The sequence below is a fragment of the Amblyomma mixtum genome, chromosome 8 (genome assembly GCF_055824585.1).
Source record: "Amblyomma mixtum isolate Tamu chromosome 8, ASM5582458v1, whole genome shotgun sequence".
Lineage (NCBI taxonomy): Eukaryota > Metazoa > Arthropoda > Arachnida > Ixodida > Ixodidae > Amblyomma > Amblyomma mixtum.
The window spans coordinates 94,654,691-94,674,931 of NC_143019.1; the positions used below are offsets into that span (position 1 = coordinate 94,654,691).

Genomic DNA, 20,241 nt, shown 5'->3' on the forward strand with positions numbered 1-20,241 from the left:
CGTGCAAGACTCACGTCCTCAAACATTCTGAAAACCCGGGAGGATTCACTGAAGAGAAATTTACGCGTCAATATCTAGCGTGTGAGGGCGGTAGGGGAGTACAAGTAGAAAGAGAGAAACCCATGTGTGGAGAGAGATTTCAAATATTTCGTTCTTTTTTCTTTGTTTTTACCACAAGAGCCCAGGTTTCGAGGTTGTGCCCAACCCTCATGAGATGGGCTGTATAATAGTTTCGCTGGTACATGGAAACCTGGGGCGGGTCATTTGAAATGACCGCCCCAACTTCCTTATTAACGGAACGTTTAAAATGGGATGCAAAATCATCAAACACCAGTCTATAGTCAATTTCTTAAGTTCCTTGCAGCGCTATGGAAGGTAAAGACGCCTTCAGCCAATCAGGAGAGCGCATCAAACGTGTTTCTCGCAAAGCCTAAATCGACGCCGTCTATGTACCATAAGCGTATATGCACGCTTACGATGCTAAGCGCAAGCATTTGCGGCATGTAACGCCTTTTGTCCCATTAGTATCCTTAGTTCAGCGTATGCAAATGAAGACGCAGCGATAAGCTCAGCCCAGTGGTGGCATCTGTTTGCTAGAACGAGAACCATTTTTGTGAACAACCGACGCTCCTTTTAAACTAGACGTCGTAGAATCATCCCTCTAAATAAAAATCAAGCAAATTTATAGGTAATGTGTTTTGTTATAGGCGACATCAGACGAAGCGAAAGGCCAGTGGCCCATTTACGACCATTCAACGCACTGAAAACGGCCGTAACAACGACGAAATAAGTACCAGGAGAGGAGTCCTGCTTCGATGGGGGCCGCCATATTGAAAACGTTTGAACGTACGCAATAATCGCACACGCTAAATTCGGGGAATTGCGTACGTAATGCGAGCGCACGTTAAGGCTCGTCATGAAATAGCGTTTCGCGCATGCGCACTTTAAAGCACACTATCCCATATACTCTTATACCTATATTATATTGGCACTACATTCTGCAGCGTTGGAACGTCGCCTGTGCACTCATCGCAGCTTTCTGTGCTTAACGCGTACTACTTCTGTAGAGTGTCATGTAGAGTGTTTTCTCTGTGTGAGATTGTTTAGTTTAACTTACAGTTTTGTATTCGTCTGTGTGATTTGTCTAACTTAGAGTTTGTTGTATATTTCTGCAAATACATTTCTTCGCTTCATCGTCAACTGCATCTGAGCTTCCGGTTTCATTACCACTGCATCATACGTGTTTGGAATGGTCTAAGCCGTTCCGAAAAATGAGAACAATTCGTTAACGTGGGGGCGCCACGAAAGTTCTGAGCAATTCGTTAACGTGGGGGCGCCACGAAAGTTCCTAAACACGGACGCGCAATGGAGTGTCGTTGTGGCTTCAGAAATGGCGAAGAAAGATCTCTTCTGGTCTTCTTTTCCGTCACACGGTAACAGGCAAAGCAAGACGTCGCACGGAACCAAAGCAAAAGAAGAGGATTGTAGAGTTAGCAGTAACGGAAAGAGAGTTGGCCGAAATAGAAGAATACTTCTATTTTGCCTGCGTTATTCTTTATGACGAATATATGGACGAGAAACCTGCGCTCCTGATACACAAGCAAGACAAACTCAACGCACACATTGCCTCTTAAGTTTTTCGAGTAGCAAAATGTGCATACTGCTGCGAGAAAAAATATTTTACCTTGCAGGGGTAATATGCTCCAAGTACAAGCTCCAGTACGGCGCGTTACATGGGTGCTTTCTGGCAATGTGCCTTTTATACTGTAAGCAAAACTAGAATATTCGTAGGACAGGTAAGCACACATCTCTCTTTCTCGTTTTGAAGCGACGGTTATCAAAATCACGATTAGCACTCAGCGCTGCGCGCTTAATGCCACAAAACAGAACGCGTGGTTCAACCGCGATTGTGTGTTCCGTTGCATTGTCCTGCAATACGCACGATACAACGGGTGCCTACGGGCAAAAGACGCCCTAATGCCAACTGGGTGCTCACAGTCGCGTCTTACCAAAGCGGGACATACCGAACTCGGGTGTCACACAAACAGGAATGAGTTTGAGGGCTTCATGAAAAACGTTTTTATCAGATTTGAGAAATGTCTAAGGAGCGTTCAAGTCACGTCACCAGAGTCACTGCGTCAGATGTATTGCGCAATGGTGATGTCAAAGAACAAATGTGACAAAAAAATAAGCAAGGAAGTTTGGTTTTTCACTGGGTTGTATGGTCATATGGCTCACATGGTTACGGAATCTGACGCATTGGCCATTTCTCCTTGCTATGCGACGACATCATTTTATGCGGACGTCGACCACAATAGCTGGCTCTGTATTTAACAGCTGACGCTCTAAATGTGTGTAGTATGAATGGGCACCCATGTAGAACCACCAAACGCATCAATATAGTTTTAAGATGAGCTGTATCGCTCGAGCTATGAGCGAATAAAAATTGCCCTCCACGGTCTCTACGATTTCCACAAACTATCGTCATCGTTCCTACTGTACTGGAAGGCAGTGAGTCAACGCAGCCGCAACGAGGGGTTCTCGATGCACCTTCCAGTGCCTTTTGTTCTTTTCCGCGTGTATACCGCGATTAAAGGGAAACTGCATAGGTTTTAGAAATCAACGAGCTTAAGAGGGTCGAATGTGTGAAACTCGCAGGTAAAGCATGCGAAGTCTTTTTGGGCTAGTACTTGAAATAGTGAAGCAATCGCCGATTAAAATCCGGACGCCCTTCAAGCTTCTCCGCAGCGCCAACACCAAGTGGGGGGCGCTTGATGACGCCATCGAAGGTATCGGTACATTTACAACACACAAACGCCTGCTTTGAAGGAAAAACAACCAACGCCACCGAAGGCAAACCCTGCCGAGATTTGTTTGTCAGCGTTTAGGGCAGGGTGTGACTGACGACAGCGGTAATTTGAATTCTTACCTTCCGTGACGTCACGCTGAATTTTTCTGCACTCCTCTGGTGCACTAAGGAGAAGCACAAAATTCAATCGTCGATTACGTCACTATTTTACATGCTAGTGCAAAAACACTTGGCATGCTTTACCTACAGCCTATACAGATTTGAATTCTTGAATATCGCGAAATTGTCAAAAAAGTGCTGCAGTTGCCCTTTAATGCCGGCTATGGTGCACTACAGAACAGACTTCTTCAGCCTCCTTCTTCTCTCACCTGCAACGCTCTTCCGCGCCTGCAATTTTGCGAATCTCAGCGGATTTATCCAGCTGTCTGCCGTGTCGTCAGAACTCTGGAAGCCGTTACAGCGGGGCGAGAAGCAACGCCGCGGGAAATTCAAAAGCACCAAGAAACGAAAACAGTTATCGAGAAGGTGCGATATAGTAAACGGGGTTTACCTTCCGAAAGTGACATGGGTTAATAGGGATGCCGTAGTGGAGTGCTCCCGAATAATTTCGACCACCTGGAGTTCTTTGGCGTGCATTGACATCGTTTAGCAGTCATGCATATATTATGGAATCAGGGTGTAGGTGAGCCATATGTCAAAATACTGGATATCTATAACGGCTGCACACCACTATATTCCTGCAAAAAGTAATCATTAAAAATTTCAGTAAGGAAGGGTGTCAGGCAAGGAGACGCGATTTCGCCAATGCTCTTGACCGCCTGTTTACAGGAGGTATTTCGAAGGCCTGGATTGGGAACCGTTGGGTATTCGCAATGTTCGTGGCCTATAGGTGGCGCTGTGAAATTCAAGATGGCTGTCCGGAAGAGGGTCGCGCGCTGCGCTGCTCACTGTAGCGCTGCAGTGGTCGCGCCTTGTTTACACCGCCTGGCCTAGCGGCGCTTAGCACGTTGTTGGAGCTGTGTGTCGGGCACCTTCATCGGCAGCAACATGCCGCTACCTTTCTCAAGACCGCTCTCGTTGGGAGACATAATGCGCCACATTGGCGCTGAAGACACCAGGATAAGGTGCTTGGTGGAAGGCGAAGAAGTGCTGGATGCCCGTCACATCATCTGCTGCGGTGTAAAAGCCTCCACTGCCGAATCGGTGACAGTGCAAGGGCTTTGCGTCCAGACATCACACGTGCATAAAGAGCCACACGAGCTGCAGTTCATTTACGGACTGGACGCCTCTATCAAGGTATGTGAGCTTGCCGTATTTTGCTTCTTCAACGCAGGCAACTAACAAGCAATGATTTGTCCTACAAAAAGCTTCGTGATCGTGGTGCGCTTTAAACATAGCTTCAAACAGCAGTCAGCCCACGTTTCACGTGCATTTAGTAGTTCTGTCGAGAGTTACTACGACTCGTGTGAAATTCGCTGGTAATTGTGTTGCCTGGCGCAGCAGGACTCGACAGTTGGACCGATCGGAAGAGAAACGATCTACAAGCTTGCGTAGTCGATGGGGTTGATTGAGCTAGAGCGGAGATTTTAGAAAAGGACGCTCGCAGCACCTACGTTACTTCGGAGGGAAGCCAGTATCCTGTCCGCTGCGGCCGCGCGTTTCAATGACGGTGAAATGACGCAAAGCACACCCGTGTGCGGCAAAATAATATGGTGCCTCTTAAGGCTGGTTCGCATGCAGGCGACTGAGCGATTGAGCGGCGCGTCGCAGCGAAATTTTCCAATTTGTTGAAACCTCGCCGCGACGAGAATCGGGATTTTCCGCCGCGGCGGCAGGATTCGCTAGCGTTTTCGCTCGCAGTGAAAACAGCGAGACATGAAAACTGCAGTTATAATTGCAGAGAACCATGTTTGTTTTATTCCTTCTGTGTATTTCTAGGGTCACTGCTCCTGCAAAGCTGGCAATTCTCAAAGATGCAAGCACCTGGTAGCAATGTTGCTGCTGGCTCACAGGCAAGAACACTTCCTTTCTTGTCATGACTTTTATTGAATCAGATATTGTCAGAAGCATACAAGTGCCGTGGAAAACATGACATCTAACGACTACATGATGCAAGCATGCAATTTCATGAAAATAACATCACTTGGCAAGTTGTGTTGAAAAAGTTGCAATCCTCTAGCACTTCATGGTTGCAGCAAACTTGCTTGTCACTCAGCAAGGCACGCTTTGCTAATACAAGCCCTCAAGAGAAGAAACATGAACAGGAAGACAGTCCTTGCGCAAATTGTACTTTTGTTACACCTCTGTCGCATCAACACTTTTGATCCTCATTGAACTCAACCTGCATTCAACTCAAACCAGATCGAGGTTGTCACACAGTAACTTTTAGTACAAACGAGCTCGAGTTTGCTTGGCTCAAAGCCTCTTCCTGTAGCGCTCTTAAGTCTTCAAGCACATTTGAGAGGGTGTTGACACCTTCATCCTCATTGAGTTCTAAAAAATAAAAGCGAATTAATGTAATAAAACCTCAAATATTAGCATAGAAATGTATTAAAAGGCATGACAAAACATTGTTAGAACATTATGCTTCTTTATATTAAGGCATTTTTATAATCTCGACACGACCTAATGCGCACAAAGGGAACTTCTCAATGGCCATTCAAAATGCCCGTGTAGAACAGGAGGCTTCAATCCTTGTTGAAAACCTCAGTGAACGTTGTGTTCAGTGAGGATTGAAAGTGGTCGTGTGACACATAACATATGCAGTTATGAAGTAGAGATTACTAGTGTTGCTCCAATGCAGAGGTAATATCCTACATTGGCAACTACTGTCTCATGACCTATTTAAGCATGTTTTAATGCGCTCCATTTGGTCAAATACACTTTTTCATATTTAGTTTCCTGAATACAGCCATATTATCACTGATCTATGACAGCAGCCTCTGAACAGGTGCACCTTATTGCGCACTAGTGCCATGACACAGAAGCATGTGTGCTCTATTAGTTTGTAAATAGTGAAAAAGTCAGCAGTTATACTGTCACAAAATGCTAACACGTTCCAGTAGAGGACTACTTCATTCTGACGTGGCTTAGTGTCCTGAATAATGGTCAGATTTATAATGGAATCACTACATTTCTCAATTTAAATCTTTTCAGGTGAAGCTGCATATAGGGCTCTTTCATATTAGCTATGGTAGCGTTGAAAAATTTTTTTTTTAGCACAATGGGGCCTAGTCGGTACTAAAAGTGTGATGATGCATTGATGCTTTGTAATGACAGACTGTTTGTGAACTAGCCATAGCACAAAACAGTGAAAGTCCTCCTAAACACTTTTTTAAATCCACAAACTATTTCTTAGCAGATTTCAAACCAGCATTGAAAGTTAGCATAGCAAGTGCTGGTGTTATATTCAGAACGACTTTTTCAATTAATAGCAATTACTTTTTTGCCAACAGGGTTGGCATCCAAAACCTGGAGACCCTGACGAGCACAGACCTGAAGCAAGCCTGGGGCAAGCTTAAGGCGACTCCCATGTACCAGGCACGGGAGTTGCAAGAACTGTGCCATGTACAGGCTGTCCCAAGACTGTGCCTTTCAAAAGAACAACAAGATGGCATAAGGCGCAGATTAATAGTAGGCCTGCCACAGAGTGCATTGGCACTACACTTCAATGGCAGACAACAAGAGAGAGATCGAAGTTCATTTGATGCAACTCTCCAGGAGCAGGCTTTACTGACTCACATGATGGAGCAAAGTATGAGCCCGTATACAGAAATGCTGTTCCATGATGTGGCATTCAGCAGTGCATTGCACTTTAAAATTTATAAGTTTGCTGAGGAACAACTAACAGAGCCTGAAAGGCAATTTTATCATAAACATGTGGTGGTGTCACATGACGAAGCACTACAGATTAGTGCCCAAACAAGGTGCCAAAATAACACAAAGTGGCACCGAGAACGGAAAATAAGGATTACTGGCAGCAAGTGCCACTCTTACTTTACATTCATTCCCAAGGAAAACAACACCTGGGAGATGAAAGTTGCCAGAATGATGAGTGAGAGCTTCCGGGGCAATAATGCCACCAAGTATGGCAAAGCCTCGGAATCAAAAGCCGTCGAGGCCTACTCGTGCTCATCAAGCAGCACGGTTGAAAGAATGGGCTTCATTGTGCATCCAAGTGTGCCATGGCTTGGCTACAGCCCAGATGGCATTATATTCAAGAAGGGCGAACCAGCCATCTTACTTGAGATCAAAAGCCCCGTTCTTGGCAAGACAAGGAAAGCTGCCGAGCTAGTTCAAGAGAAAAAGCTACCATATATAAAGAAGGAAAACGAGAACTTCGTTTTGAACTGCAGACATAGCTATTATTCTCAAGTGCAACTGGGAATGTTCCTACTTAACTTGAGGACAACTCATTTCATGGTGTTTTCCCAAGTGGAACCATTGACTATTATTGTGCAACGCTGTGATGAGCACATCGACAAGCTTGTGCGGAAGCTCCAATTTGTATATTTTAAGTGGTTATTACCCAGGCTGGCAGAATCAGCCCAGACGAGTGTTGCGTAAAGTTCATATACATGCATTGAAGAAGCGTAGCTTGTTGGGCCAGTTGGTGCATGGTAAGTAGAAAACCAGCGAAAAGGACGCATTCACAAGGAGGAGAAGTACACAGGACAACGCTGTGTTGTCCTGTGTACTTCTCCTCCTTGTGAATGCGTCCTTTTCGCTGGTTTTCTACTTACCATGCACCAACTGGCCCAACAAGCTACGCTTCTTCAATGCATGTATATGAACTTTATAAGAGTGTTGCATAAAGTTCATACGCATGCATTGAAGAAGCGTAGCTTGTTGGGCCAGTTGGTGCATGGTAAGTAGAAAACCAGTAGAAAGGTCCCGTGTACTTCTCCTCCTTGTGAACGCGTCCTTTTCGCTGGTTTTCTACTTTCATATGCATGCTCAACGAACATGCAGCACAGAAACACTTGTGAATGAAGGGAGAATATTGCTACGACGAAGAGGAAGTGGAAGTCGAAGTGGCCTCCCGCGTGAAAGGGTCGCACGAAGAAGAAGAGGTTGTTGGTGCTTTCTGCTGGCGTTGGTGCTTCCTGATGCTCGCCGCTAGGAACTATTATCCTACCGCTTGTAAATAAATGTAAATAGTATTTCCCCGTAACATCTTGGTGGAGGTGCGGCAAGACGGAACTACGCAGCGGGCACTACCTTTCACGCCGTCGCTACCTTCCACGGCTTACAATGACGGAAGCCGCTCCACCGGATTCGGCAGCATCAGTGTCCTCGGTGGTCCTCACTCACCCTCGGGATCCTGGACCCTTCTCTGGGGACGACGACGCTGACGTTGAGACCTGGCTTCGCAAGTATGAACGGTGCAGCGCTAACAACCGGTGGGACCAAACTTTCATGCTTGCGAACGTGGTTTTTTACCTTAAGGGCACGGCGCTGAAGTGGTACGACAGTAACGAAGAGACATTAACCAGTTGGGATGACTGTAAGCAGAAACTTATTGACCTTTTCGGCAAACCACTCGGCCGGCAGCTTGCCGCTAAAAGAGATCTTGCCAGTCGCGCCCAGTCATCCACGGAGTCCTACGTGTCCTATATTCAGGATGTGTTGGCTTTGTGCTACACGGTCGATAAGGAGATGAGCGAGGCTGACAAAGTCGGACATGTGCTGAAGGGCATTGCAGACGATGCCTTCAATCTGCTCGTTTATAAGAACTGCGACAAGATTGCAGACATCGTAAAAGACGTAAAAGAATGCCGCCGCTTCGAGGACGCCAAAAGCTGACGGATCACCCAGCATATCGCACGCCTGCCCAACACGGCTGCGTCTTCGTCCTGCCAAGAAATTTGTCCACGGAACCAGCCGACCTCGCCAGAGAACGTGACCCGTATCGTACGCCGTGAGCTTGAAGCCATTGCTCCGGCCTCCTCAGCAACACCTGCAGCCAACCAGCTCCTGCCCCTTCCACTTATTCAAGCCGTCGTCCGCCAGGAACTTGCTAACTTGGGTTTGTCCTCTGTCGCCGCTCTTCATCCCTCCCAAGTGCCCGAAGTCCCTCCTCTATACCCTGTCCGGCCTGTTTACGCCGCTTCTCGGCCGCGCAACCCCTCCGAGTGGCGTACGCCCGACGACAGGCCTATCTGTTTCAACTGTTCCCGTGTCGACCACATCGCCCGTCATTGCCGTAGTCGATGGTACTCCTCCCAGCGGAACCGTTACTCGACCCCACCTTATCGCCCCGACACTGCAGACTCAAGCTCTTTCTCGCGACCCTTGGACACGTCGAGACCCACCACCGACGTCCCGCCACCCCGCTTCAGCCGCTCACCATCTCCACAGCGCCGCCAGTCCCGTTCGCCGCAACGACCGCGCGCTTCCTCTCCCGGCCCCTACGGACGATCACAGGCGGAAAACTAATTTCTGCAGCGTCCAGAGGTGATGCTGCAGATACGACCCGGCTCCAAAATCCTTGTTTAGTTCTTCGTGCCCCGCGCAATTTACTGACCGTACAAGTCGATGGCGTTGCCGTCTCTGCTCTGATTGACACGGGCGCCCACATTTCTGTGATGAGTTCCGACCTACGACGCCGCCTCCGCAAAGTACTGACGCCTGCTCCTACAGCTGTTGTTCGAGTTGCCGATGGCACAACGTCCCCAGTCCTCGGCCTGTGTGCTGCTCGTGTGACGATTTCTGACCGCCAAACCACTGTGCTCTTTACCGTTCTGAATCAGTGCCCTCATGACGTCATACTCGGCCTTGATTTCCTTAGTGAGCACGCAGCCCTTATTGACTGTGCTACAAGTGTTGTCGAGTTGGACCTACCGTACCTCTCAGAACCACCTGCCCCAGTTGTGCACCGTCTCTGTACTGCCGAGTTCACCCGCTTACCACCTGAAGCCGCAACTTACGTATTGTTTAAATCTGTTCCACCTCTTCCTAACGGCCAGTATATCATCACCCCTGTCCTTGATTTGCCCGTCACAAAGAATGTTGCCCTTGCCCATACGGTTGTCGCAGTCTCGGCAAACACCACGTGGTTACCTGTTCTCAACTTCAGTACGCACGTCCAGACGCTTCCTCAAGACATGTGCCTCGCCACGCTGTCCCCTACCGATGAATACGTGATCTCTGCAGTCACAAATTGTGTATCGTCCTCTCCGGACGATCATGTCACAGCTCTTTCGAGACCTGACCACTTTGCCAATATGATCGCTTCAGATCTCTTTGCCGACCAAGCCGAGGCGCTTACCCATCTTCTGGCATCTTTTCAGGACATATTTGACTTCAATGACCGCCCTTTAGCTCGTACGACTATTGTGAAGCATCGTATCAACACTGGTGACGCCACTCCTCTGCACCGCCGGCCTTATAGGTTGTCCAGCTCCGAACGCCAAGTGATGCAACAGGAAGTCGAAAAGATGCTCGCTAAGGACATAATCGAACCGTCGTCCAGTCCTTGGGCCTCTCCAGTCGTCCTTGTTAAAAAGAAAGACGGCAGTTGGCGTTTCTGCGTCGACTACCGTCACCTGAACCGCATCACAAGAAGAGACGTCTACCCACTCCCTAGGATCGATGACGCTCTCGACTGTCTCCACGGATCTCAATACTTTTCTTCCATTGACCTTCGTTCCGGTTATTGGCAAATTGCCGTTGACGAGCAAGACCGCGAACAGACAGCTTTCGTCACACCTGACGGTTTATACCAGTTCAAAGTGATGCCGTTCGGACTTTGTAATGCACCAGCTACTTTCGAACGGATGATGGACTCACTCCTTCGCGGATTTAAGTGGACTACGTGTCTGTGCTACCTTGACGATGTTGTTGTCTTCTCGCCCACATTTGCCTCGCACCTTGAACGTCTCAGGAGTATCCTGACTGTCTTTCGTATGGCTGGGCTCCAGCTCAACTCGTCCAAATGCCAATTCGGCCGCCGGCAACTCACCATTCTGGGACATCTCGTCGATGCCTCCGGTGTACGTCCTGATCCAGCTAAAATTGCAGCGGTGCAACAGTTCCCTCGCCCAAATCCTCAGAAAGACGTGCGCAGTTTTCTTGGGCTGTGCTCCTACTTTCGCCGTTTTATTCAAGATTTTGCCCTTATCGCTCGTCCCCTCACTGACCTCCTGAAGACGGACACAGACTTTACCTGGGGCTCTGATCAACAAAATGTGTTTTCCACGCTTGTCCGCCTGCTGACATCATCCCCGATTCTGGCACATTTTGATCCCGCGGCCCCTACTGAACTCCGCACGGACGCCTGTGGCTACGGGATCGGAGCCGTGCTGGCTCAACGCTCCCGGGGCCCACACCACGTGGTTGCGTATGCTAGCCGCCTGCTTTCACCTGCCGAGCGAAATTACTCCATTACGGAACATGAGTGGCCTCGCTCTGGTTTGGGCTGTAGCTAAATTCCGGCCATACTTGTTCGGGCGTGTTTTTTCTGTTGTCACGGACCACCACGCCCTATGCTGGCTGTCCTCGCTGAAAGACCCTTCTGGGCGTCTTGGCCGCTGGGCGCTACGCCTTCAGGAATATTCGTACACTGTCGTGTACAAGTCTGGACGTCTCCATCAAGACGCTGATTGCCTGTCTCGGTACCCTGTCGAGCCACCTGCTCTCAGTGACACTGACGATATCCCTTCCCTGTTTGGCATTTCTGATCTACACAACATCGCCGAGGAGCAGCGCAAAGACCCATATTTGCAAACCATCATCGAGGGCCTCAGCTCTGGAAGCTTGAAGCGCTCCCTGCAGCTCTTCGTTACTAAAAATGACATTCTCTATCGCCGCAACTTCCGTCCTGACGGGCCCTCACTCCTCCTAGTCATTCCCCAGCAGCTGCGGTCTTCTATAATTGCAGAACTCCATGACCTGCCTGCAGCTGGCCACCTTGGTGTGGCACGAACTTACGACCGCATACAACGCCGTTTCTTTTGGCCTGGATTATACCGTACAGTCCGGCATTACGTCACCAATTGCGACCTTTGTCAGCGCAGAAAGAAGCCTTCGGCACCACCTCCTGGTCTTCTGCATCCTATAGACGTGCCGGAGCCGTTCCACCGTGTAGGGCTCGATCTCCTCGGACCATTCCCGACCTCGGATTCCGGAAATAGGTGGATCGCAGTAGCCACAGACTATGCCACTCGGTATGCAATCACCCGTGCGCTGCCTACGAGCTGCGCGACCGATGTCGCTGACTTTCTTTTGCAGTCTTATTCTACAACATGGTGCCCCTCGTCAATTACTCACAGACCGCGGACGCTATTTCCTGTCCAGAGTTGTCGACGACATCCTGCGTTCGTGTTCTACCAAGCATAAGATTGCCACAGCATACCACCCACAGACAAACGGGCTAACCGAGCGTTTGAATCGAACATTAACAGACATGTTGTCTATGTACGTCTCCCCCGACCACAAAGACTGGGATCTCGCCTTGCCCTATGTGACGTTCGCTTACAACACCTCCAGGCATGACACAACTGGTTACTCTCCGTTCTATCTCTTATACGGCAGACACGCCGTCCTGCCATTGGACACACTCGCGCCATCCGCTGACCGTCCCGTCACCGCCTTCGCCCGGGACGCCATTGCTCAAGCTGAAGACGCTCGCCAAATCGCCCGAACTCGGCTCCAAGCGTCCCAACAAGCGCAGAAGTCATTGTACGATAATCGCCATCGTCATGTCACCTACGAACCGGGGTCGCTCGTTCTTCTGTGGTCCCCTTCCCGTCGCGTCGGTCTCTCTGAAAAACTTTTGTCTCCCTACCATGGTCCTTATCGTGTTGTGCGTCAGGTCACCGATGTCACGTATGAAGTTGCTCCTCATACACCTGCCTCCTCTTCATGTACACCACCCACCGACATTGTTCACGTTATGCGCCTCAAGCCCTACCACGCCGCTCCTCTATCATCGGCCTAACGCCGGGACGGCGCTCATGCCACCGGGGGTCATGCTACGACGAAGAGGAAGTGGAAGTCGAAGTGGCCTCCGGCGTGAAAGGGTCGCACGAAGAAGAAGAGGTTGTTGGTGCTTTCTGATGCTCGCCGCTAGGAACTATTATCCTACCGCTTGTAAATAAATGTAAATAGTATTTCCCCGTAACAATATATTCTACACTCTTTGTTCTTTCCACACCTTTCACATGACTAAGCAATAACAAGCATCATGTGCTTCAGCCATCTCATGCTGACTTATGGGAGACTAGCTGCCCAATTCTTAAATGAAGCACTTCAAGGTGTACACATACATAGATGGGTTTGCATGGCCACAAATAGGGTATGAATAAGAAGCGCTTCCAGCAAGTAAATGGGAACAGTCCACAGTCAAGGTAACAATCCCAAAGCATTTGCTTAATGAATGCAGTAAAACAACTGATTTTGTCAAATTTTGTCACCATGTTGACATGTTCATGCACTAATACAAAGGACTCATATTACAAGCACATCCAATGTGTTTCATAACGTGAACAAGGTGAATAATGTCCACAGAACAGCATGCAAGGAATGCACACACCCCGTAAGCAATGTGTGCCGTGAACATTGGGGTGAGACGGGCTGGGTTAGCAGGGCTAGTGGGAGTGGTTGCAAGTGTGCTTCCAGTTGTGCTTAACTGATATTGCTGGAATCATACTGAATGCAAGCAGTGTTCCCACTGACAACCTGCAATGGAATCAGACACGACTACATGCTCAAATGACTATTTTGGATATTTCCCAAGTTGGATGCAAAATCTGTTTGCTGCAAGCTGGATTTTAGTGTGTTCTCTAATCTTGAATATGATTGCACCTTTTCAGTAATGTCAGTGTTAAAGCACATTTCACAGCACTGCCTACATTGTTGTCACCAAGAACATAACCAGCGAAAAAAGCTTTGTTTCACAACATGGTAGCATACGCTTTCATCTATTCAGTGAGCACAGACATTAATATTCACTCAGCCATCTATCTTGCTGTTTTATCTCTTTTTCACCTATCTGCAAAGCAGGTCTTAAGCAGACAAAATAGAACAAAAAATGTTGCATACATGGGAGAGAGTCGTCAAATAGGTGCCAAGCAGGCAAAACACAACAAAGAATGCTGCAAACATAGAGGAGAGATGAAGCTCAGGAAATGGATAATGCATACAGCAGCTGGAAATAAAGAGCAAAATGTGCGTTTGACGAATGCAAGACTTCAAATAAGTCTGACATCACTTCAATGAAAGAATGCATAGAGGACTCATGGCTACTCACTTAAGTGATAACTAGAATCTTTCACTTGAAAGAATGGGAGATGAAAGGTTCACTATGCCAGCAATTATGATCAGTATTTGGTCAAGTGACCCAACCATCTCCCAGGGCACAGGGCTCTTTAGCACCTTGAAAACTTTCAATCTTTGAATGGCACGCTCCACGTGCACACGTGCCCGTGCAATTTTTAGAGTCTTATCAGAATCCTCAGCTGAGAATTGGGCTTGGTCACGCAGAAAAGGTGGCTGTATAACACCAAGCCCAAGCTGCCCACAAATGCCATCCAAGTTGAAACCTTTATCAACCATTACGTCATCCTGGAAACTGTCAAGCTTATTCAGCACGCCTGATTTCTCTACGCAGGCCTTGTCAGATGCCCTGCCTCCAAAACCTTTGCTAATGAAAGTTATTAGGCCGGCAGGTGAAACGCCAACAAGCACCTTGGCAGTGTGCGTCCCCTTGTAGTGAGAATATGTCAAAATCCGGCATGATGCACAATGAGATTTTTCGACTTCCACTTCTGTGCAATCCAGCACAATGCGCACTTCTGTAAATGCAGCAAAGTGCTGGGGCATATTGATCTGCACTTCTGCCCTGTCAGGCCACGGTACGGCTGCTTCAAGCACGGCTGCCATGCTCCGCAAAGTGCTGCTAAAATTCCTTGCAGCTGTGGACCTGCTGACACCAAACAATGTGGCCAGACATACAAATGGCAGGCATGTTTTTAGTCTAATGAGAACAAGCACAATACGGTCCAGAATGGGCATGCTAGTGTTCACGTTGTCAATTGCAGCAACTTCCTGAGCAATCAGCTGTAATATGCTCCTCGACTGCACGCCCATGAAGGCATTCACAGAACTGTCAGTGGTCAACAGTTGCACAATGCTAAATTTTTTTAGCGAAAGGTCCGAGTCCACTTGGACACCTACGTCCAGCAGCCTGTCTTCATTTAGCACTTGGTGCATGGAGCCTGCACCTGCAAGCTGCAGCAGTGCTTCTGCCATCTCACACCTCTGCTGTGTACAGCTCTCAGTGATAGAAGAGCCTGAAGCCGCTTCTGGAGTGCATGCTGCCACCTGCGCAAGAGAAGTTTACAGTCAAAGTGTGAATAATATGACACACTGTCTTCAAAATGGCAAAAATGTTTAAATACCAACTGTGCTAGCTGTACACTTCTGGACAGAGGCCATGTACTTTCTGGTTTTAACCACAAAATGCCAGTAAGCATCCGCCAGTGAAAAAATTTCGGAATAAGTTAAAACTGAAAAACATCTGTTTTTGGTATGCTCATGCTATCATGCTAGTCAAGCACCCATTCTCAAAGAAAAACTTCCAATTTCCTTCCCTTCAGGGTATATAGAAACGGGCTGGCAAGCACTAAGAAATTCATGGCGGGGGGGGGGGGGGGGGGGGGGTACGCTCGAGGCTCTATCACGCCAGCTGCCAAAACGCACCTGCTTGCATCTAAGTTGACGAATATAGCAATGTGCCATCTGCGTAAATCTTTAATTCAGCTTCTCCCCAAGATTTATTTCAAACCAACAGGACTCATTTTTAGATGACACTCCTGTGTTCTTCTTGTGAGTAGTAGTAGGAAAGCTGCCGGATGAATCCAATCGATGCGAACAGATCTACTGGCTGGTAGTGTGGGGTCGACAAGTGCAAAATGATGGAGCTGACACCAGAGTTCCTCAGCTACCGGTAGTACACTGCGAGCGCTATTGTCCAGCTTCCTTTGTTTTGGAAACTACATTCATGTGACTGGCCAGCATTGGCCAAGGCGGCTTTGGACATTTTAGGATTTCTTGCGTAGAGCGCTAGTGTTGAGCAAGCAGTCTCAAAATTGCATGCTGTCAGCGCAAAGGAGTGCGCTCGCATAGCTGACGACAGCCTAGGTATGCTTGTATATACTACAATTAACTGTAAATAGCATTTATAATAAACTGATTCTAAGACACAACAGAGGAGTCAACAAAACAGCCACTTCTGATGCAAATCACCTTAATAGGCATACTACCACTTACTGTGCTAGATGCGCAATAAAAAGTAGGATGGGATAATTGAACCCGTAGCCCTCCACAGGTTCTCATTTTGTATGTAGGGGGTGTATGACCAGAGAATGATAAGAATGGCAGTACTTACATCATTTGAGCTATCGATGCTGTCCACTTCACTTGGCAAGTCAGGCAGTGCTGAAGGAGGCTCCAAATTTTCGGGGGCTTTGCATAAATGAAATACAAGATTAGAGGTGTGAAAGTGGATCCAAAAATTTGACAACTGTGGCATCAGCTCAAATTGTAGCAGGGCAGGTAAACATGTGCAAGGGGTTTAATGTCCCAAAACAGTTCAGGCTATGAGAGAGACTGCAGTGGAAGGCTCCAAACAGTTTAGACTGCCTGGAACATGCACTGACATCATGCAGTATACAAGCACATAGAATTTCCCCTCCATCAAAACGTGGTCGCCACGGCTGGGTTTGAATTTGAATACTATGATTGAGTAGCTGAGCGCTAAAGATCTGATCCACCCTGCAAGGTTGAATGTAGGATATGGTACAATTAAAAAAGAAAGTGCTTCATCTTCACTGTTTCTCATGCACTTTCAATCTATAAATGCTTTCGATTATGGTTGGTTCCTTAACATATACTCATATGTCATAATGAGCCCCTAGTTCTTTATGCTTGTTCGCCCCAAACAATTGCATGATTGACTTCCCACCAGACAGTCGTGCGTCAAAGGCTTGTTACTAACTACACAGGATAGAGTATCATTCAGGGCGGCTACAAACAGCGTTCACTTCAAGGAGATAATTTTAAAGCTAGGACAACTATAGTGATGTTGAGTTAATATGGACATTGCTGCATGATTAAGAATAAAAATATTGGTCAGAAGCCAACTACATACTGTTTCATTCATCTACAGCACCTCTTGCTTATTTTGCCTCATTCTTACAGCAGGAAAAAAATGCAAAAGTAGACGTGGACATTTTACAGTCATTGGAAATCCATTGTGCAAAAAAAAAAGATAAATATTAGAGACAAGCCCTGACATACCACGGCCATTCCTTGCAGATGCTCTTGCAGCACGGTCTGCTTTGGCTTGCACCCTGTAGCTGTCTTCGTGGTCATGAGTCCTCTTTGGCAGAAGCTGTGAAGGCACAGCAGTGCTGAGGAGTCTTCTTTTATCTGGCGTCCACACCTGGGGGTCTGGGAAGTACAAAATTAGTTTGCTATCTCATTTTCTTACTGCCCGACGCAGTATGCCCTACACCGAGTGTTAGAGATGACCGAAAAAAGGAAGGGGGAGCGAGTAAGGGCACTCGACGCACACACAAACTTGTGAGAATAAACAACGGATACATTGCAGTTACAAATCTTGTTCGCGCACTTCATAGGGCTCGCACTTACGCACGACCGCTCAGATCGCTCGCTCACCACACACTCTGCGCTGCGCTTCCTGCCGCCGACGCTGATGAGTCGACGCGCCGCACTCGCGGAAGCACAAACATCACAAACACAAACGGCGTCCTGACAGTGCCGGCAAGAGATAAGAGGATAGGCAGGCGATGCGGCATGCACTCTGGACCGACCAGCGCACCGAGCCAGATTCACGTGAGCGCCACTTGAGTCGAGGAAACGACTGCCGCCGTCTGAACGGGAGTAGGCGCCGATGTAGAATTGCGTCGTACGATCGCTTACACGAGCTCCTCAATATTCAAGGGTCACTGACAAACAACACAAGGAAAATTGACGTTTCGAGAGCGCTACAGCTTTCCCGCTCACGGTCATAAAATTTCAGCACCGAAACTCCCGCATGCACCTATCAGATTGACACGGAAGCAACGGTGCAGAAGTCGTTAGCGGTTCCGCGCGTCAAGCTAGCATCGGCAATGTGGCCCTACAAGCAATCCTATGCATACAACTCTTTTGAGAAAGCAAACATAAAACATGACACGACTTAAGGTTTAATGGAGAGCTAAACACATAGCAACGAAATTGCCGAATTTCTTGCACTACTCCTCGCACCATTGCTCACACATGCGGCCAGTAGCATACATTAAGCATTAACCAATGGATTGGCATTTTGCTAACATATGCGAAATTATTTAATTCTTACCTGTGTTACTCCAGAAAAAATCTTTTGCGGTGAAGTGTGCACTGCAGACCTTCATTGGCGGCGTCACGGGCTTTCCCATCCGAAGTTTGACCGCCCATTCTTTCTTCAGTTGAGAATCTCGTGGGAAAGAATGTAGACTTATCTGGTTGCGGATGGCTCGGTTCGTACATTGAGGTACGCAACACATTCGTTTACTTTTGTATTTCTTTTCCATCGCCTCGGAAAGAAAGCAAAACAAAAGTTCGCCGATCGCAAAGCCGCCGAGAATGCACGCATTCACTTGTCAGTCCGTCCGCGAACCCTCTTCCTGGCGCTTCTCTCACTAGCCGCTAGGTGGCGCTACCATCTATGAACATTGCGAATAAGAGTTAACGGCGAATACCTTTGTAATCAGGATCGACGATTGCGCATACCCCTTGCAGAAATCAGCCTTGAGTTTCCGTTCATTTTGTAGAGCCTTTATTGACTGAATGAATTCTCAGTGAAATGTCCAAACTCCTACAGTCAAGTGAAACTCCAGCAATGAAGCGACAAAATTCTCGTTCAGCACTTCACAATGAAACACTCATTGAGTATTAACTGTTGATTGTTGGTTATGTATTAATTGCGGCGTCTGCAGTGCCGCGCGCCATCCTGTTGTGTTGCGTCGTTCCGCCGTCATCGTTCCCGTAAGAAAACGGCAGCTGGCTTTATATTCACGCATTCAGCAACATGGTTCAGTGCGCGCCAACGCGTTCCTTTATGCTTGTTTGGCAGTGTTTTTTTAAAGTAATGTGATCAAGAGTTGTGTGTTTCGTGTGCATAGGTCACGGTTATAGTGAACTGTAGTTCCGCTTCTATCATCATGGCGTAGGTCATCATAGAAGCTTGTCTGTCCACGTATATCTGTCGGCGCGCCGTACGATGTACGCGGCGAGTGCGAGCCGACCTAGTTAACTATACCGAATAGTTAACTTTTAACTATTACCGTCAGGTTCCTTAATTACTGAGGCATGTAGCCCACTGCAAGTGATATCCATATCAGTTCTAGAATTTCTAAAACGTGGTTTTCCCTTGGCGTTGTGGCCCAAACATTTTTGGCTACATCGCGACAAAATGCATGCGGTTTCGAGAAGCTTGCAGGCAGAGCAACCTCTCCAGTGCAGGTAACTGGCCGAAATAGCCAAAATTTGTTGGGTCACAGCGCCAACGGTAACCGCGTTTTCGAAATTTTAAAAACTGATATGGGTATTTATTTATTTATTTATTTACTCTCAGGGCCGAAGCATTACAGAGAGGAGTGGGTGGTACAAAACAAAAACAGTACAGGTAACGCAGCACTACAATGTAAAATCAATTACAGCGTTTTTAAAGAAGTCGGCGTTTGTAATGGAGGCGATGGAAGCGGGAAGGTGGTTCCATTCCTTAGCAGTCTTGGGGATAAAAGAGGCGAAGTGTAAGTTGGTGCGACTGCTGGGTACGCCAACTTTGAACTGGTGGTCGCTGCGGGATGAAATGTAAGATGGTGGTACAAGCAACGTATCTCTGAGATGATGGTTTGAATGGTAGATTTTGTGAAATAGGCATAGACGGGAAATTTTTCGACGAATTGAAAGATCCGGTAAGTTTAAATTTGCTTTCATTTGAGTTACACTTGCAGTTCTATGATAGTTAGAGAAAATGAAACGGACAGCCCGATTTTGAATGGCTTCGATTTTCAGAATTAGTGTGTTAAGAGGAGGGTCCCATACAGACGACGCATATTCAAGTTTTGGTCTGACTAATGTTTTGTACAGTATAAGTTTCAAGTTAGTGGGCGCCATAGAAAAGTTGCGACGTAAGTAACCGAGAGTACGGTTAGCGTTACTTGTGACATAGTCCACGTGAGCTTGCCAGGAAAGGTTACTGCAAATATGCACACCAAGGTACTTGTATGTGGAAATATGGGTTAAAGGAGTATTACATAGTGAATAATCACAGGAAACTTGAGTAGGTGAGTGACGGGAAATTCTCATAAACTTGCATTTACTTACATTCAGCTTCATTAGCCAAGTGTTGCACCAAGAGGAAATCTGATTAAGGTCCGACT

At 47.5% G+C, this 20,241-nt stretch overlaps 2 protein-coding genes across 2 annotated transcripts; one reads left to right on the forward strand and one right to left on the reverse strand.

Annotated features, from left to right (window-relative positions):
* Positions 1 to 3,679: 3,679 nt before the first annotated feature.
* LOC149333556 (uncharacterized) lies at positions 3,680 to 7,431 on the forward strand. Its single transcript, XM_089558711.1, has 3 exons — positions 3,680 to 4,105; positions 4,748 to 4,821; positions 6,265 to 7,431. Exons 1-3 carry the CDS (start codon positions 3,857 to 3,859, stop codon positions 7,373 to 7,375), a joined length of 1,434 nt encoding a protein of 477 aa, XP_089414837.1. The 5' UTR covers positions 3,680 to 3,856; the 3' UTR covers positions 7,376 to 7,431.
* Positions 7,432 to 13,205: 5,774 nt separating this feature from the next.
* Positions 13,206 to 18,518, reverse strand: LOC149333557 (uncharacterized). The gene is made up of 4 exons (XM_089558712.1): positions 18,174 to 18,518; positions 17,111 to 17,263; positions 16,200 to 16,276; positions 13,206 to 15,133 (listed from the first exon to the last, which is right to left on the reverse strand). The coding sequence occupies exons 1-4, from the start codon at positions 18,385 to 18,387 to the stop codon at positions 14,072 to 14,074; spliced, it is 1,506 nt and encodes a 501-aa protein (XP_089414838.1). The 5' UTR covers positions 18,388 to 18,518; the 3' UTR covers positions 13,206 to 14,071.
* Positions 18,519 to 20,241: the final 1,723 nt, after the last annotated feature.

Excerpts from the sequence above, each read along its gene's own strand:
- LOC149333556 (XM_089558711.1), top strand. The coding sequence starts at position 3,857 with ATGCCGCTACCTTTCTCAAGACCGCTCTCGTTGGGAGACATAATGCGC. Across the intron at positions 4,106-4,747 it reads GACTGGACGCCTCTATCAAG|GGTCACTGCTCCTGCAAAGC; the intron begins GTATGTGAGCTT and ends GTGTATTTCTAG. Across the intron at positions 4,822-6,264 it reads ATGTTGCTGCTGGCTCACAG|GGTTGGCATCCAAAACCTGG; the intron begins GCAAGAACACTT and ends TTTTGCCAACAG.
- LOC149333557 (XM_089558712.1), bottom strand. The coding sequence starts at position 18,387 with ATGGAAAAGAAATACAAAAGTAAACGAATGTGTTGCGTACCTCAATGT. Across the intron at positions 17,264-18,173 it reads TTTTTTCTGGAGTAACACAG|ACCCCCAGGTGTGGACGCCA; the intron begins GTAAGAATTAAA and ends TGTACTTCCCAG. Across the intron at positions 16,277-17,110 it reads ATCTGCAAGGAATGGCCGTG|CCCCCGAAAATTTGGAGCCT; the intron begins GTATGTCAGGGC and ends ATTTATGCAAAG.